The sequence below is a fragment of the Cryptomeria japonica genome, chromosome 1 (genome assembly GCF_030272615.1).
Source record: "Cryptomeria japonica chromosome 1, Sugi_1.0, whole genome shotgun sequence".
NCBI classification, from domain to species: domain Eukaryota; kingdom Viridiplantae; phylum Streptophyta; class Pinopsida; order Cupressales; family Cupressaceae; genus Cryptomeria; species Cryptomeria japonica.
The window spans coordinates 703,999,412-704,015,766 of record NC_081405.1 but is presented as its reverse complement, the minus strand read 5'-3'; the positions used below and the strand labels follow the sequence as shown (position 1 = coordinate 704,015,766).

The following is a 16,355-nucleotide window of genomic DNA, read 5'->3' as shown; positions in this document are numbered from 1 at the left end:
TTTCTTCCGTAATCATCATAGATATTTCTCCCACCGTGAATCACGCGCTTCAAATTAATTATCCAAAAATATTGGTAGCTTTGGCAACGTATATTGCAATGAGGACTGCATATGCTTCGATTTGGGTAAGCAAGTTAACAAAATGAGGTTCTTTCTAACTTTAATCTAAGAGAAAACCTCCCCATCATCGTAGCAGAATACTCTATATTTCAATTTAGCAACTAGAGAAGTATAATTGCTTACAGGATAATTTGAAAAGGGTATCCTCTGATGGACGAACTACATACTACCTGTAACACAACACTGGAAAAAGCTATCCTAACAATCTAATACACTTTCATTTAGCTATCAAAACAAGCGAAATTTAGGCATCTTCTGACGGACAACTACACCCTCCAAGTATAATTTGTGGAGTGGTGGATAGCCGCTTCTGACATAGGTGTTGATCGACTCCATGAAACGGCGGACATGCACATTCTTAGAATTGCTGTCATAAGATTTCAATGAACCTGACTGTAGCTCTGCCATGTAAGCAGCAAATATGAATAGTTTTATGGCCTCCTCTTTGCTACATTCGATATCCAGTGATGGAGTATGAATATCATCCACCATTAACGATTTCTGTGCCTCGTGAAAATCAGATGTGAAGAATTTTATTTCCTTCGTGCTGCAATCTCCATCACCAGATTCGATATCAGTATTATCCGCTTTTAACGACAACCTAACCTCCTTTAATTCAACATGACCAGGTTTTAAAGACTCCCAAACCTCCTTTGATGCAACACGACCGGATTTTAACAAACATTTCTGAGCATTCTCGAAGATCCACTCAATATAAACTGAGTCACTGCTTGAATCAGAATTTGAGTCACATCTGAACAAAGCTGGGCCACCTCTAGAGCAAATCTCATCTACCCGCGAACAGTCAGGGAAGTTTATAAGCTCAATCGTAGGTTTAGAATGAAATTTTGCACCTCCAGCAACGAGCACGGATATGTCGCCCCTAACAATCTTTGATTGTAAGTCATTACTGGGCCTAAAGTGCTGCACCCAGCTCCCCCAAGAGTACACCCGCCTTCTCATCATCGAAGGCAGTAGGTCACACACCCACTGTAGTGCTCTGCACAAGATTGTAGCGATATAGTCATCAATAGACAGCCTCAGTGTTGTACTGAACCCCATAACTGCCGCTGTAAAGGTCATCAATGCAGGAATGAGCCAATGAATATGCTTTTGAGTCTTTAGGAACATAGCCACAAAGTTTAAAGTAGCCGTCAACTTAATCTCCACCAATAACAAGTTGACTGGCAGAAAGTAATCGTGGTCCAGACGAATAACCGAGCGGTTGTCCAATATCACTGAATCCAGCACTTCATCAAACTGCATAATATCACCCGTGACCACTTCTTCCCATATTTCTTTATGGTTCTTCACAAACACGGTCAGTGGAGCCACTTTTGCAACGTACTGCACAGTTTCCCACATTTTTTCTGTGATGTAATAATATGCCGGCCCACCCTTCTTTGGCATATTCTCTCCATCCTTTGGCTCCATTTCAAAGTTTACTTGCATCTTGTCTCCTTCCATTCGCTGCAGTAAATAGCTCTGACCCAGGTAGTCCACTTTCATTGACCTACCATTCTCAGATTTTGCACTCATCTCCCTATGATTGTTAGTATCCTTGGGCTTTTTTAATCTAGACACACCTCCTGCTGTGGTGGCATGAGACATCACCTTTTTGAAGACTCGACCTTTACCTCTACATCCATGGAGCTGTTTGTAATCTGTGTAAGGGAAACGGAAGCAGTGGAGCAAGTAGGCAAGGGTGCAATGAATGACCGCCCAAAGAGGCGTCGTCTTCATGATGAGAAAAAGTCCAAGGCTAAGTTGCAATGGCAGCAACACCTTCTCCACAGCTTCCTTAAAATCAGCCATATTTTGTGCAACTTCCCCTTCTGCCTCCTGATACATTTTCCAAGATCCCAATCTGTCAAAGTGAGGATATTAAAAATCACCTACTAGTCGAGGACAACACAAACAATGGAATTAAAAAACATAAAAATAACTCCTCTTTCTTTTTTATTTTTTTTATTTCAAACATATTCTAAGAAGAGGATCTACTAGGGGAAAGGACCCAGTAGTTGAGCATGTTCCAATTGTTGTGAGGGTTGTTGATACCTTTTGTTCCAAAAATTGAACAAATAAAACCTATTGTTTGAAACAAAAAATATCAATTTTTGTTAGGAAATGTACCAACAGTTGTTAGGAAATGTACCAATAGTTGTTAAGAAATGTACTAATATTGTAAAAAGTAACCAATCAGGTGATGCCACATCGGCTGCACAACTATTGGGGTCTTTTTTGCACGCCTATTGGTCTCACTTTTTTTTGGGGCTGTTTTGAACACCTTGGCAAAAAGCATGCTGATGTGGCATCATATTTGATGATGTGGCCCTGAAACCTTAGTTATAAACAGGGGACTTGCCAAGTAAGCTGCTGTAAAAAAATCGGAGTGATTCGAAATTTCCAAGTAAGATTTTGAGAAGCGTGAAGTTAGGGTGCACGACTACTGGGTCATTTCCCCTAGTTGAGCTACTTAGCTTTGCACTTCTCAAAATCTTATATGAAAATTTCAAATCACTCCCAATTTCTTAAAAGCAGTTTACTTGGCAAGTCCCCTACTCATAATTAAGATTTTAGCACCACATCATCAAATATGATGTCATTTTGGGGAAGTGTCCAAATACTTGTGCACTTGATGTGACATCATAATTGGTTGCTTTTTACAACTAAGGAAGGGTACATTTCAGATTTCAGTGGATTGTGGATATTAAAGTCAAAATTATAGGTGCCATGTCAAAAAAAAAATTGGACATTAAATCAACAATAAGAGTATTAAAACAAAAATATATGTATTAAATCAACAACTACTATCACAACAACTGAAACATGTCCAACTACTGGACCAGCACAAAATATATCAGTCTATTTTTTTTGAGTTATTTTAAACATCTTAATAAAATAAAAACATGTTAATTTGATGATATGAACTTGAAACCTTAAATAAAATCAAAAGAATTAACAAAACCAATTATCAAAAATTAAAATAATTTAAAATTTTTATATAATATTTTAACAATAAATCTTCTGTCCAATAATGTCTCATAATTAATAAAATAATTATAAAAAAATACATGTTGCTGAGATGGTCCCAGTCCTGGAAATAATTGCTGATAGGTATTAGGTGAACGTAGGTTAGTGGGACGTTTAATCGTGTCTTTTTCCCGCTATACTTTTTGTAAAGCACTGTACAGATAATATAGCTGTCAACCACAGATGACAGTAATACTGATGTGACAGTAAACACCATCTGAAGTGACCATACTCCTACTGGCTCTGCCTCTAAATTAAATGGCCATACGGACGTATGTAAGCAATTTTTTTCGGAAATTACAATCGAAAGTTTTAGAAACTGCTGTATTTTAACATACATCATAAAAGATAAAAATAGAATTAGCTTTAACAAGTCTTAATAAATTTGATTATTAGAAATTTATAATTTATAAATATTAAATATTATAGATTTAAAAATTATTGTAATGATTAAATTTAAATATATTATAATAAACTATAAATATGAAACATAAATAGATAATATGTTATAATAAATTTTATGTTACATCTCTCAAAAATTTAAATTAAGTATGTTATAATATAAAAATTAAAACAAGAAAAGTTTTACATTTCATATAGTAAATTATATAAAAAAACAAAATCAAAAGAAATTAAAAATCTATATTTAAAACTAAAAAAATTGAAAACAATAAATTTTCAGTTGATAATTATTTGTAAATTTGACTAGGAAAACCTTCCTTATTTGAGTTAAAAGCCGTATAATAAATAGTTAGACTCAACACTTGAAGGTTTTACAAATGGGTTGGAAGCTAAATGGGCATAACTTTGGAGAAAACTCCATGATTAAGGTTATAGGCGCAACACTCGAAGGTTTTACAAATGGGTTGGAAGCTAAATGGGCTTAATTAGAAAACTCCATGATTAAGCACCCTTAAGTTTATGAATGGAGTTGGAAGCTAAATGGGTTTAACTTTGTACAAAACTCCATAATTAAGCACCCTTGACTTTACAAATGGAGTTGGAAGCTAAATGGGCTTACCCTTGTGTTGGAGTACTAGGATGGGTGACTTCACCTGCTAGATGCAATGAGTGCCAAGCATACGGCATTCATTCTCATAAGAAATGGGTTTGAGTTGTAGTACTGGGATGGGTGACTTCACCTACTAAATGCAATGAGTGTCAAGTATACCATTCATTCTCATAAGAAATAGGTTTGAGTTAGAGTAGTACTGAAATGGATGACTTCCCCTGCTAGATGCAATGAGTGCTAGGCATACCATTCATTCTGATAAGAAATGAGTTTGTATAAACCACTACATCAAACACATGAGTCAATGAGTTCTACTTAAAAACTAATCTTACAATATAATAATTTGATTTGACTTGACGGAAAAAAATCCTAAATATTTATCAGCAAATCCAGAAATCTATTATAATAATTTGTTACATATAAATTTAAACCCAAACCTAAAACTGAAATGGGCACGCTGCCTACCTGTACCTCTACTAGCAGTCTTGCTGCTTGCAGTTGTCACTGGAATCTGCAACCGCAAAGAGCAAAACCCTAAACCCTTTCCCGCCTGAATTTTAGGGCGAACTAAAGCGATGTTTCTGGGTTTTCTTCAGATTCGCCGTAATTTCACCCAGTTACACGACATTGGTTTTCACCATAGCAAGTAAATGTCTTCGTGCAGTTATCCTCTGTAAACTGTAATTTCCATTGCTGCAAAAAGATTTAGGAAGGCTAAGTGTTAACGGAAAAGCAAGGCATTAATCACACAAAAAAAACCTTTCGAAAGAAGATTTATAAAATGCTGAATATTTTCACAAATAGTTATGTGCATTTCTTTAAACAAAGAGGAAGAGGGCCCAGAGCTTACCTTCGAGATCCGCAAGCATTTGGGGCCCCGAAATTTTTGTACAAGGAAAATTGCACTGTAACTCTCTACATATAAGCGGACGCGTTTCCTCCCCATTCACTGAGTTTGGTGGGGTTTGTGTTTAGCCATTAAATGTGCTCTCCAGAATTTCCAAACAAAACAATAAAATATACATAGCGTTCACATTTTTTAATTTACCATAATTAAAAAAGCATTCACACAATAAATACCTGGCATCTGTTCTAAGCATGTCTGTGACTTAACATTCAATGTGACCAATAGGCGAGGGCTTAAATCAAAAGAATTCAGACAATAAATACCTGGCATCTATTCTAAGCATATATGTACTAAAGCATTCACAGACTTAACATTCAATGTGCCCAGTGGGCAAGGGCTTTAGTACAGATATGCTTACAACAAATGCCAGAAATTTAAGTCTGTGAATGCTTTAGTACAGAGTACAGAGATGTCAGGTATGTTTTTTTGTGTGAAGCATCTGTTCTTAGCTTATCTGTACTAAAGCATTCACAGACTTAAATTTCTGGCATCTATTCTAAGCATATTTGTACTAAAGCCCTTGCCCACTGGCCTAACATTCAATGTGACCAGTGGGCAAGGGCTTTAGTACATATATGCTTAGAACGGATGCCAGAAATTTAAGCCCTTGCCAGCGGGGCACATTGAATGTTAAGTCTGTGAATGCTTTAGTAAAGATATGCTTAGAACAGATGCCAGGTATTTATTGCGTCAATGCTAATTTAATTATGGTAAATGAAATAACTCGTAATTAACTTGAGAGTCGTTTTCTTATACGAAGTGCAGGGCCCGCACTTTGAAATCAACGGCTATGAATACATGTAAGACGATGTGATCAATCTTAGTCGTCCGTGTCTTTAAGTCGTCAGCTTTGCCTTTAATTTTTATCCGTAAGTTGTTTTTTCTGGCCGTCTCTGATTTTGACATAGGGTTTCATTCAATCTCAGCCACTACTTTTCCCATTCGAGAAAAAATGTACTCCCTCCATACAGGCGGGACAGATGCATTGCGGGAAAATATTTTTTATTTGATGTTATTTTGGATTTTTTATCAGTTTATTTTTTGAGCCTATTTTATCAAACGGTGATTATATTTATAATATTATTACAATACTAAATAAGTTTTATCATTTTGTTTTTTTTAATTAAATTCTGTGTATAATATAAAATTTATATTAGATTTTCAGTTTTATCATCAAAATGGTTGTGACATTGATGGAAAGAGGTCATGACATTGTTGTTTTTTAAATAAATGTCAAGCATTTTTACTTTAGGAATTATTTATATTTTAGATATAAAACATCAAATTTTCGCAATATATATGGTATTTCTAGATTTGATTATGTAAAAAGATCCAATATAGTGAGATAATCAAAAGAAGAGTAATGAAAGGGTGGTATAAGACAAAGAACCAAATAGATTAGGGGGGAGTTGGTACAAAATTAAAGAAATGTTATCTTAATCTCTACCATTCTTTCAATTATCTTTTTCTAAATATACTAGCAGTTGCAGGGGAAGCGCTGCAATAGGACGTCAATAGGTGAGGCATAGTTGTTGGATTTGTTTTGCGGTGTGTCAATTCTTGGTGAGAGCTGCGAAACACACTGAAAGGAGAGTTGAAGTAGAGCAGTAGAGAACCCAACCAATGTAATATGTTGTTCCCAAAAATGAATTAAACCACCCACCGACCACCATGCTGCCAATGGCAACATGATGTACAGTAGCACAAAGTATTAGAATGTTGTTTTTACATTGCTTATTTTTTTGATTTGGAGGCAATGTTGACCATAATTTTGCTTATACAGAATTAGGAAAGCACAATATTGTATTGCAATTGTGCAAAGTGAATAGCCCAATCAATGTAATAAGTTATTCCCAAATATGAAGTAAACCACCCACCAACCCCCATGCTACCAACAATAGCATGATGTACATTATCAGAATGTTGTCATTACAATGTTGTATTGTATAGTTTGCAACCAATGATGATCATATTTTTTGGTTATATAGAAATAGGAAAGGATAGTATTGTAGACTGTATAAACGCAACCATTTTGATGTGTTGGTCCCAAAAAGAGAAATGATCCATCCTCCAACCCCCATGCTGGTATTGCTAGCATGTTACATAGTCAATTTTGTCTGTACCTGCAAGGAGCCAAAAAGTATGAGAAGAACAAAGAACCAGCAACGAATCAAAATTTGGAGAAAACGTGGAAATTGATAAAAGAGAAGGGGGAGATACGTACCTGAGATGAGTAGCAGGTGATTAACATGTTGGAGGAAACTATGTTGACATTGTGTCAATTATGTATGTACCTGCAAGGACCCAGAAAGTATGAGAAGAAAAAAGAACCAGTACTGAAACCAAATTTGGAGAAAACGTGGAAATTGAAAAAAGAGAAGGGGGAGATACGTACCTAAGATGAGTATCAAGTGATTAACATGCTGGAGGAAACTATGTTGAGGTTGTGTAATATGCGATGAAGATAACAACAGGAAGCAAAAAGTTAGAGATAAAAAAGTGGAAGGCGAAACAGGGAGAAATAGGCTTTTTTTTGTTTTCTTTTTCTGTGTGCAGCAAAATGAAGTTATCTTGATGTCCTACATAGATGGTAAGAAGTGAAATGAATCAGTAACAGATGAGATTCTTTTATGCGAGAAAGGAAATAATGGAAAGAGAGGAATGAATACCAAAAAAAAGATTGAACTGTGTTGATGGGGGTGGTGTGCATACCTGTTTTGTTACCCTGTGAAACAAAATGAAAAATAGAAGTATGTCAAACTGTAAAAGCATTGCATAAAGAAATGAAAGCATACGTGGATTTTTTTCAAGTAGGTATGTGACGTGTTATATTTGTGGCTGATCCTGCAAGGTGCAGTGGTGAGGACCTGTGGAAATGTATGGAATAATAAAAACGAAATACAATAGTTGATAGTCTGAGAGCATGATACCATCGATGGATCTTGTCGGAAGTGTTTGTTCTTGGTGTTCTCTGATAGTTTTAGCAATTGAGTTTCTTCTTTCTTCTTGGCATTGGTTGAAGGACCACCTTGCAATTTGGAGAACCTCTCGTAAGTGAAGGGTGGATTAATTCAAATGCCTTCAAGTGATTTGACTCAAGAGAGCATTGTAAATGTGAGACCCTATTTTTGTGTTTTACCAATGTCAATTGTTGCAAAGTCGAGTGTGAGGCCCTATAATTTATGGATAGTAATACCCCAAGCCATTGTTAGTGGGATTTGTGTGCGGTTGCCTCTAGTAATTGGTGGAATGGGAACATATCTCGGGTTGGCAATATCCTATTGTGGGCCGGTGTAATGTGGGAAGAGGACAACCACGTATTTTGGCAAATATGGTGGATTAGAACCTACATCGTAGACAATCATTTTTATTTGTCCAAAAGAACCATTAACAAGTCCAACTTTATGGCAATGAGCATGACTTGTTGGTCTATAGAAAGTAAAGTTTCAACTGGGAGTAGTTCATCTTCATCACTTTTTTTGTCTTTGTGTGCAGTTATTCTTGCAGGTGCCCATGCTATCAACAAGTGCAATTGCTTTAGCATTTTAACATTGTGTGAATTTGCAACTGCATTAGTGGCAAATAAATGTATTTTTTGGTCAAAGTGCATGTTTTGATTGGTTGTAAGTCTAGAGGGTGAGCGGGACTACAAATTTTGCCAGTCTGTTTCTAGTGGGGTTGCATTGCGTACATTTTACAAAATAGTGCGAAACTATATTTGTGAGTGAGAAAGGCTTTGTTGGAGGAAACAAACATCTAAGGTCACAACATTGGTGAAGGAGTGTCACAAAGCTAGTGGTGTAGAGTGAGATGCATACAATGGTTTGTCCATAATTGGGGGCAATTGGTCGAGATCGCCGACCAAGATAATGGAGAGGCCTACGAATGGCTCGTGTTGTTTGGCAGGAAATACCTGGCGCAATCTATTATTAGCTTTGAGGAGTAATTGGGGGCCTAGGAAACTCATCTCATCAATCAAAATGTACTTCAAATGTTTGCATTTCTCTTGAAACATTAATAGGGAATGTCCTGTTAAAGGACGATACTCTCTAATAGGAATGCGTAGCCCAGCATGGTTGTTGTTGCTTGAATGTTATTTGCAGAGACACATGTTGGTGCAAGCACAAGCAATGGAAATTATTTTGGATTGTTGGAAACATTTAGGGTAAGTGCACCAAGATGGTGAACAGAAAAGTGGCCACATGCCAAAAAAAAACAAAATTTTTCATAACTTGTATAGGTTCTAAAATTTCAAAAACGTGCTAGGCTTGGTAACACCAAGCCTAGATAAAAAACAATTAAAAAAACCAAAAGTTCCTCAAAACCCGTACAGGTTTTGAGGAACATTTTTTTTAAATAAAAAATTTTTAAAGTTTCTCAAAACCCGTACGAGTTTTGAGAAACATATTTCTTTTGTTTAGGCCACGGGTTTTGGCCATTTTCAACGCCAAAATCCGTGGAACAGCAGCAAGGAGAAGCAAAAAAAAGCATCGAACCCGCACGGGTTTGCAACAATTTTTTATTTTCCCGTCATCAAAAGCAATTTTCAACAATGGCACCCCATCGAACAGGTAAGATTTGATTTGTTTGATTGTTTTTCTTTGCATTTTAATTAAATTAGGGTTTTTTAATTGATTTAAGTTTTATTTTTATTAATTTGATGTCAGATTCTTCAAGCAATCCCCAAAAATGAAATAGACAACAAAGACCTCCTCCTGCACAAGCAACACAAGAAAACCCTGTTAACATTACACAAGAGAAACAAGAAAACCCTCAAAATCCTAAAAATGTTGCTCCTCAACAACCACCACCACCCCGAAACCCTCCACGTCCTCCATTAGATCATGTAGATGCCACACAAGAGGATATCATCAATCGGCTTACACAAAATAGTGCCCAAATTTCTATATTGGTGAATAGGTTGAGGACCTCTAAGCTTGAGCACCACTCAACCCTTGCCAGAACACTAGAAACAATGGCTAATAGTGCAAATGAGGTATCTAGGGAGGTTACGAAATGGGGTTCATGGAGGGATAAATGTCGAGCATTTTATGCGGATGGGTTGTCATATGATCAAGTGAAGAAAAAGGGCATAGTTAAAGCTGACATATGTGCTCTTTTCACCGATCCTGTTACCAGTAACAACCTAGAACTAAATACGACTCGGTTTCCTATACATTGGTGTGTTCATGCTAGGTTGAAAGATGCTTTTTGGGATAGGTGGTATATGGTCTTTGATCAACCACCTTGTAATAATTGGGAGGTGCCTCTATTTTTTTTGAGAAAGTTGTATTGTGAGTTTATCCTCGGCGAGAAGCTGAATTACTTTGACATCCGACAATTTCAGGGTAGAGGGAGAGGCTCTGTGCAGGATAGACCTGGGGCCCATAGGGTGGTAGATCCACAATATAGGAGGCGTACAGCTCCTAAACCCATGGTTCATGTCACTGTCCCTATATCCTTGAAGGATTCTATAGAATTACAGACTCTTCAGGCAGCTACATCATTGACTGATGTCATTGTTCAGCATGGGACACAGCTGGTCGGAGCAGAGGATGTACCAGCACCTACAACACCTCCTTCATCAGTGACACCTCCTTCATCAGCAACACCTCCTTCCTCGGTGGCACCTCCTTCATCAGCAGCACCTCATGCATCATTTGGCACAAGCCAGCCCATTCAGCATATGTGCCCCACCTACCAGGGTGTATGTTCTGGTGTAGACACTGATGCGGATGAGGATGGTGGGACATCTCATTTGTGTACATGTTGCGGGAGTAGATGCCATGCTTCCACTGCAGAGGATGTGGCCCTCACCGACGAACTGCTCAATATGTTGTACCCTCTTTATCAGACACGGGTGTGTTTAATTCTGTTTATGACATGTTATCAATTAAGTGACTAAATCTTATAAAAAGAAATGAATTTTTATTTTTAGAACAATTTAAAGTGACATATAAATAAAATGCATTGCAGGGTGCAACAGGTGGTGGGAGTACACCACATACTGTTTAGTCAACTCCACGGTCACGAGTAGTTTCGCCACTAGAGGTAAAGATTTGTAAATTTGTTAAAAATATATTAATACATTGGATTCAAAATATATTTTGTTAATTATATGTATCATTACTTGATATTTTGTAGGGCTTATCAGTGGCTGAGATGTCCCAACTTGATGATATCATGCTTTCAGCCATTGACTTTGGCCAAGATAGCTATGCGGTACCATTTAGATTTATATATTTTTTACTTAAGTGATATATTAAATACATGCTCTTTTCCCTTATGTTAATTTTTTTCCATTAGTTTACCCCACCTGCCTCAAGGACATCTCGTGTGAGAAAGCCATCCTCTAGCACTCCGAGGCAAAAAAAGATATCCTCTCGGACACCCAAACGACATAAGGTAATTCACTACAATTTAAATTCAATTGTTGAAATGTATTATGATTAAACATGTATATGTAGATATTGATAAATGCACTTAATTTATTTCTTCTATATACAAAAACATATGGGGTTTACGGAATTAATGAATGCACCTGATGTCGATGAGGTTCAGCAGAGGGAATAGGTGATATCTTCATATTCACTTTGGATTGCATTCTTGCTTGTTCAAAATAACTAAACCTTTTATGTCTATATCATATGTTATCATTTTTCATACAGGAAATGGTAATAGTTGCATCAGATTTGACAAGGCCTCCTAAGGTTACAGGAGAACTATACGAGGCTTCGGTGTGCATTTTTTCTACACATGTTAAAAATATTTGTTTAATCTATTTTGTCAACAACTTTGGGTTATTAACTTGTATGATTGTCTTTAAACTATTACAGGCCCCTTGCAAACTTCCTACTGTTATTCTACCATTCCATTTCAGTAGAAGTCCTACACGTATATTATGGGATCCAACACGACCAAGGCAAAAGGTATGTCTGTCTTAGATCAACTCCTTTTCACTGAGTGCACAACGGAGTTAAAACTGTCTAGTTAACTCCATTTGGATAATTTACCATGGATATAGGAAATGGTTGTAACTAATTCATCTGTGACTTTGCCTTCTACAACCACAACACATCCATCTGAGGCTCCGGTATGCTTTAGTTTTTTAGTCTATTCATTTTTAGTTATTATGTGTTATTTGACATATATGTCATTAACATGTATTAATGTTGTTTTACCAGTTACAGCCTCCTGCAGGACATCCCATGGATCCTCAGCCTCATCGAAATATAGAAGACAAAGATGAGGTAATCAACATTTCAACTTCAAACAATTTAGAGTTTAGTATTTAGTTGTTTTGATGTTATATTGAGAAAATATATCTTATTAGACATTTGAATTGTCCTTTTGCAGCCACGTATTACTTCGAAGAGGCTCGATTTTGATGATCCACCACAGTCATAGATATGGATAGAGACATATAGTTATAGTTGTGGTCATTGAAGGGCCAATTTTTTATATATTCAACATTTGTATATGTATATATCGACTTTGACAGACATGACACATGCCACATTTTTGTAACTATTATTGATTTGGCATCTATGCCAGTTTTTGATATATGTACATGATTATTGTTCATTTTGATATGTATGAAACTTGATATTCGATCCAATTTGTTCATTGATATATATGAAACATGATATTCCTGAAACTTAGTTATTTGCTATTGAAATGTGATCAAATTTGTTAGTTGTGTATATGTCTTGAAATGTGATCCAATTTGTTCATTACTTGTAACTCATATGGCGTATACTTTTAAACTATCTATTTCTCATATTGTGTATACCCAAGTATTGATACCGGTAATGTTGATATTTTGTATTTTGATTGAGTGAATTTGCTTTGAGTCCTTCATGCGTGAAGAGACTGGAGTGAAGTTATTATTTCATAAACTCGTGCTTATGGAGTGAAGTTCATCATTTCAAGAACCAATTAAGACATTTCAGCTTAAGTTCATCATTTCATGCTTATGGAGTGAAGTTCATCATTTCATCACCTATAAAAGAAGAGTTGAACGAACCGTCAGGGCGAGCGCGTCCAGGTGGGACTTATGGATGATCCGTTTGAACCTATGGGGTCGTGTTGTCGCTTCCTACAAAATCCTATCTCGGATTCGGGCAACTCGATTCCGTTTTCTTATGGTGAGATTTTTTCTGTTGCATCAAAAACCATCAAAAGCTGTTAGTGAGAGGTGGCAAAATAGTGCATCTTTCGTTCTGCTTGTCATGGGAACAAACAGTCAGCGTGAACACAGCCGGGTGGTCAGGTTTACACTAGGTGTTCCCTTGTCTCGCTTCCCAAGGCTTCCATTTTTACGAGCCACCTCGTAGCGACGTTTTCCCTTGAGCGCTCAAAGCGGAAAAAATGGTCAAACTTTGACATAGCGTAACTTGGAGACCGTGGAACTTATGGACGATTCATTTGAACCTATGGGGTCGTGTTCTCGCTGCCTACAAAATCCTATCTTGGTTTAGAACAACTCCATTTCGTTTTCTTGTGGTGAGATTTTTTCTGTCGCATAAAAAACCGTCAGTGAGAGGTGGCAAAATAGTGCATCTTTCATTCTTCTTATCATGGGAACGAACCGTCAGCGCGAGTGCATCCGGGTGGCCGGGTTTACGCTAGGTGTGCCATTGTCTCTCTCCCCAAGGCGTCTGATCATTACGAGCCACCTTGTAGCGACGTTTTCCCTTGAGCACTCAAAGCGGAAAAAATGGTCAAACTTTGACATAGCGTAACTCAGAGACCGTGGTACTTATGGACGATCTGTTTGAACCTATGGGGTCATGTTATCGCTGCCTACAAAATCGTATGTCAGTTTTGGGCAAATCCATTTTGTTTTCTTGTGGTGAAATTTTTTCTGTCGCATCAAAAATCATTAGTAAGAGGTGGCAAAATAGTGCATCTTTCGTTCTGCTTGTCGTGGGAATGAACCGTCAGCACGAGCACATCTGGGTGGTTGGGTTTACGCTAGGTGTGCCCTTATCTTGCTCCCCAAGGCATCCGATCGTTACGAGCCACCTCGTAGTGACGTTTTCCCTTGAGCGCTCAAAGCGGAAAAAAGGTCAAACTTTGACGTAGGCTAACTTGGAGACCGTGGCACTTATGGACGATCTGTTTGAACCTATGGGGTCGTGTTATCTCTTCCTACAAAATCCTATCTCGGTTTTGGGCAACTCGATTCTATTTTCTTGTGGTGATATTTTTTCTGTTGCATCAAAAACCATCAAAAGCTGTCAGTGGGAGGTGGCAAAATAGTGCATCTTTCATTCTGTTTGTCGTGGGAACAAACCGTCAGCGCGAGCGCGTCCGGGTGGTCGGGTTTACGCTAGTTGTGCCCTTGTCTCGCTCCCCAAGGCATCCGATCGTTACGAGCCACCTCGTAGCGACGTTTTCCCTTGAGTGCTCAAAGCGAAAAAAATGGTCAAACTTTGACATAGCGTAACTCGGAGACCGTGGCACTTATGGACGATCTGTTTGAACCTATGGGGTCGTGTTATGGCTGCCTACAAAATCCTATCTCGGTTTCGGGCAACTCCATTTCGTTTTCTTGTGGTGAGATTTTTGTTGTCGCATCAAAAACCGTCAGTGAGAGGTGTAGACACTTAAAAATAATTATCTTAATTATTTTTAATTCCTCACATAGTTAATTATTTAATTATGTTAATTCAAATTCTCCTCAATATTAATATTGTCACCATAGCATGTGATTGATTTATTTAAAATCCCTTTTCTTTATTCTTCTAAAAAATCAAATCCTCACAAATCTTCCTCTTAGCTAATTAATTTCAATTAATTAGTTAACCTACATGATTCCTACAAATCATCTTCTTAATTCATCATTAACCTAATAAATTCTTCTAGAGACTCCCTAAACTCACTTAACATTATTCTTCTAATTTTTTATTCCCTCCACTCATTCTCTCTCCTAGTCAAATTATCCTAATCCCACCTAACATTTCCTCTAATCCCCTCTTAACGAATCGTTAATGGCTAATCAACATGATTAGCCGCAAAGTCAACTCCTTGCTTTTAAATACTCTTTTCCTAGGTAAATGTAAGATTTTCGAAATCTCACATTCCTCCAAGCATCCCCTCTCCCAAGGAATTTTTAATTCTTTTTTATTCCTACAATCCCCATGATATCCTTTTTTGGAAAATTTTTAATCCCTCCAATACACCTTGTGGAGTGTGGAGATATGAACTGCCTTTAAGGCATATTTATTGGTCTCCACACCCTCTCTTGGACCTTGTGTGAGCTCACAAGTAAATCCTAGCCCTTCATCTCGAATCCATCCTAGCCATCTGTTTTTCTCTCCTCTTCCTATAAATAAAGGGCTCCCTCCCTTCATTCAAAAGACATCTCGAAATCCAGTAAGCTTATGCTTCCCTTTTGAGCCCAGGAAATAATCTTGGCAACTTGATCATCTCATCCTTATCATTTTCCAAATCCATTCCATTTGTGCACAACATTGGAGAGCCATCCACATCCAGCAATCAATGGAGCACATCAAGTGGAGCATTATCAAGGGGCGCCTTCACTTCATCAAGCTCAATCCGAAGGAGAAAGTAAAATAGCAAGGTGAAATGGTTTTTTCATGATATTTTAGCATTTTGCATGTTTATTTTGTTATGTTTTTTATCATTTGACCTACTAATCTAGTTTTCCCCTCTTCAAGAGGTGGCAAAATAGTGCATCTTTCATTTTGCTTGTCATGGGAATGAACCGTCAGTGCGAGCACGTCCGGGTGGCCGGTTTTATGCTAGGTGTGCCCTTGTCTCGCTCCCCAAGGCATCCGATCGTTACAAGCCACCTCGTAGCGACGTTTTCCCTTGAGCACTCAAAGCGGAAAAACGATCAAACTTTGACATAGCATAACTCGAAGACCGTGGCACTTATGGACGATCTGTTTGAACCTATGGGGTCGTGTTATTGCTACCTACAAAATCCTATCTCGGTTTCGGGCAGCTCCATTTCATTTTCTTGTGGTGAGATTTTTTCTGTCACATCAAAAACCGTCAGTGAGAGGTGGCAAAATAGTGCATCTTTCGTTCTACTTGACATGTGAATGAACCATCAGCCCGAGCGCGTCCGGGTGGTCGGGTTTACGCTAGGTGTGCCCTTATCTCGCTCCCTAAGGCGTCTGATCGTTACGAGCCACCTCGTAGCAACGTTTTCCCTTGAGCGCTCAAAGTGGAAAAATGGTCAAACTTTGACATAGCGTAACTCGGAGACCGTGGCACTTATGGACGATCCATTTGAACCTATGGGGTCGT

At 37.7% G+C, this 16,355-nt stretch overlaps 1 protein-coding gene across 4 annotated transcripts; it reads right to left on the bottom strand.

Annotated features, from left to right (window-relative positions):
- LOC131036288 (uncharacterized) lies at positions 1-5,509 on the bottom strand. 4 transcript variants are annotated; one of them, XM_057968141.2, is made up of 4 exons: positions 5,246-5,509; positions 5,016-5,114; positions 4,631-4,858; positions 1-1,987 (listed from the first exon to the last, which is right to left on the bottom strand). In XM_057968141.2, exon 4 carries the CDS (start codon positions 1,969-1,971, stop codon positions 349-351), a length of 1,623 nt encoding a protein of 540 aa, XP_057824124.2. In that variant the 5' UTR covers positions 1,972-1,987; positions 4,631-4,858; positions 5,016-5,114; positions 5,246-5,509; the 3' UTR covers positions 1-348. The 4 variants fall into 4 exon arrangements, with proteins under 4 accessions (XP_057824124.2, XP_059077549.1, XP_059077543.1 ...); XM_059221566.1 differs by having other exon boundaries at positions 1-1,962; positions 4,637-4,858; XM_059221560.1 differs by having other exon boundaries at positions 1-1,962; positions 5,246-5,507.
- Positions 5,510-16,355: the final 10,846 nt, after the last annotated feature.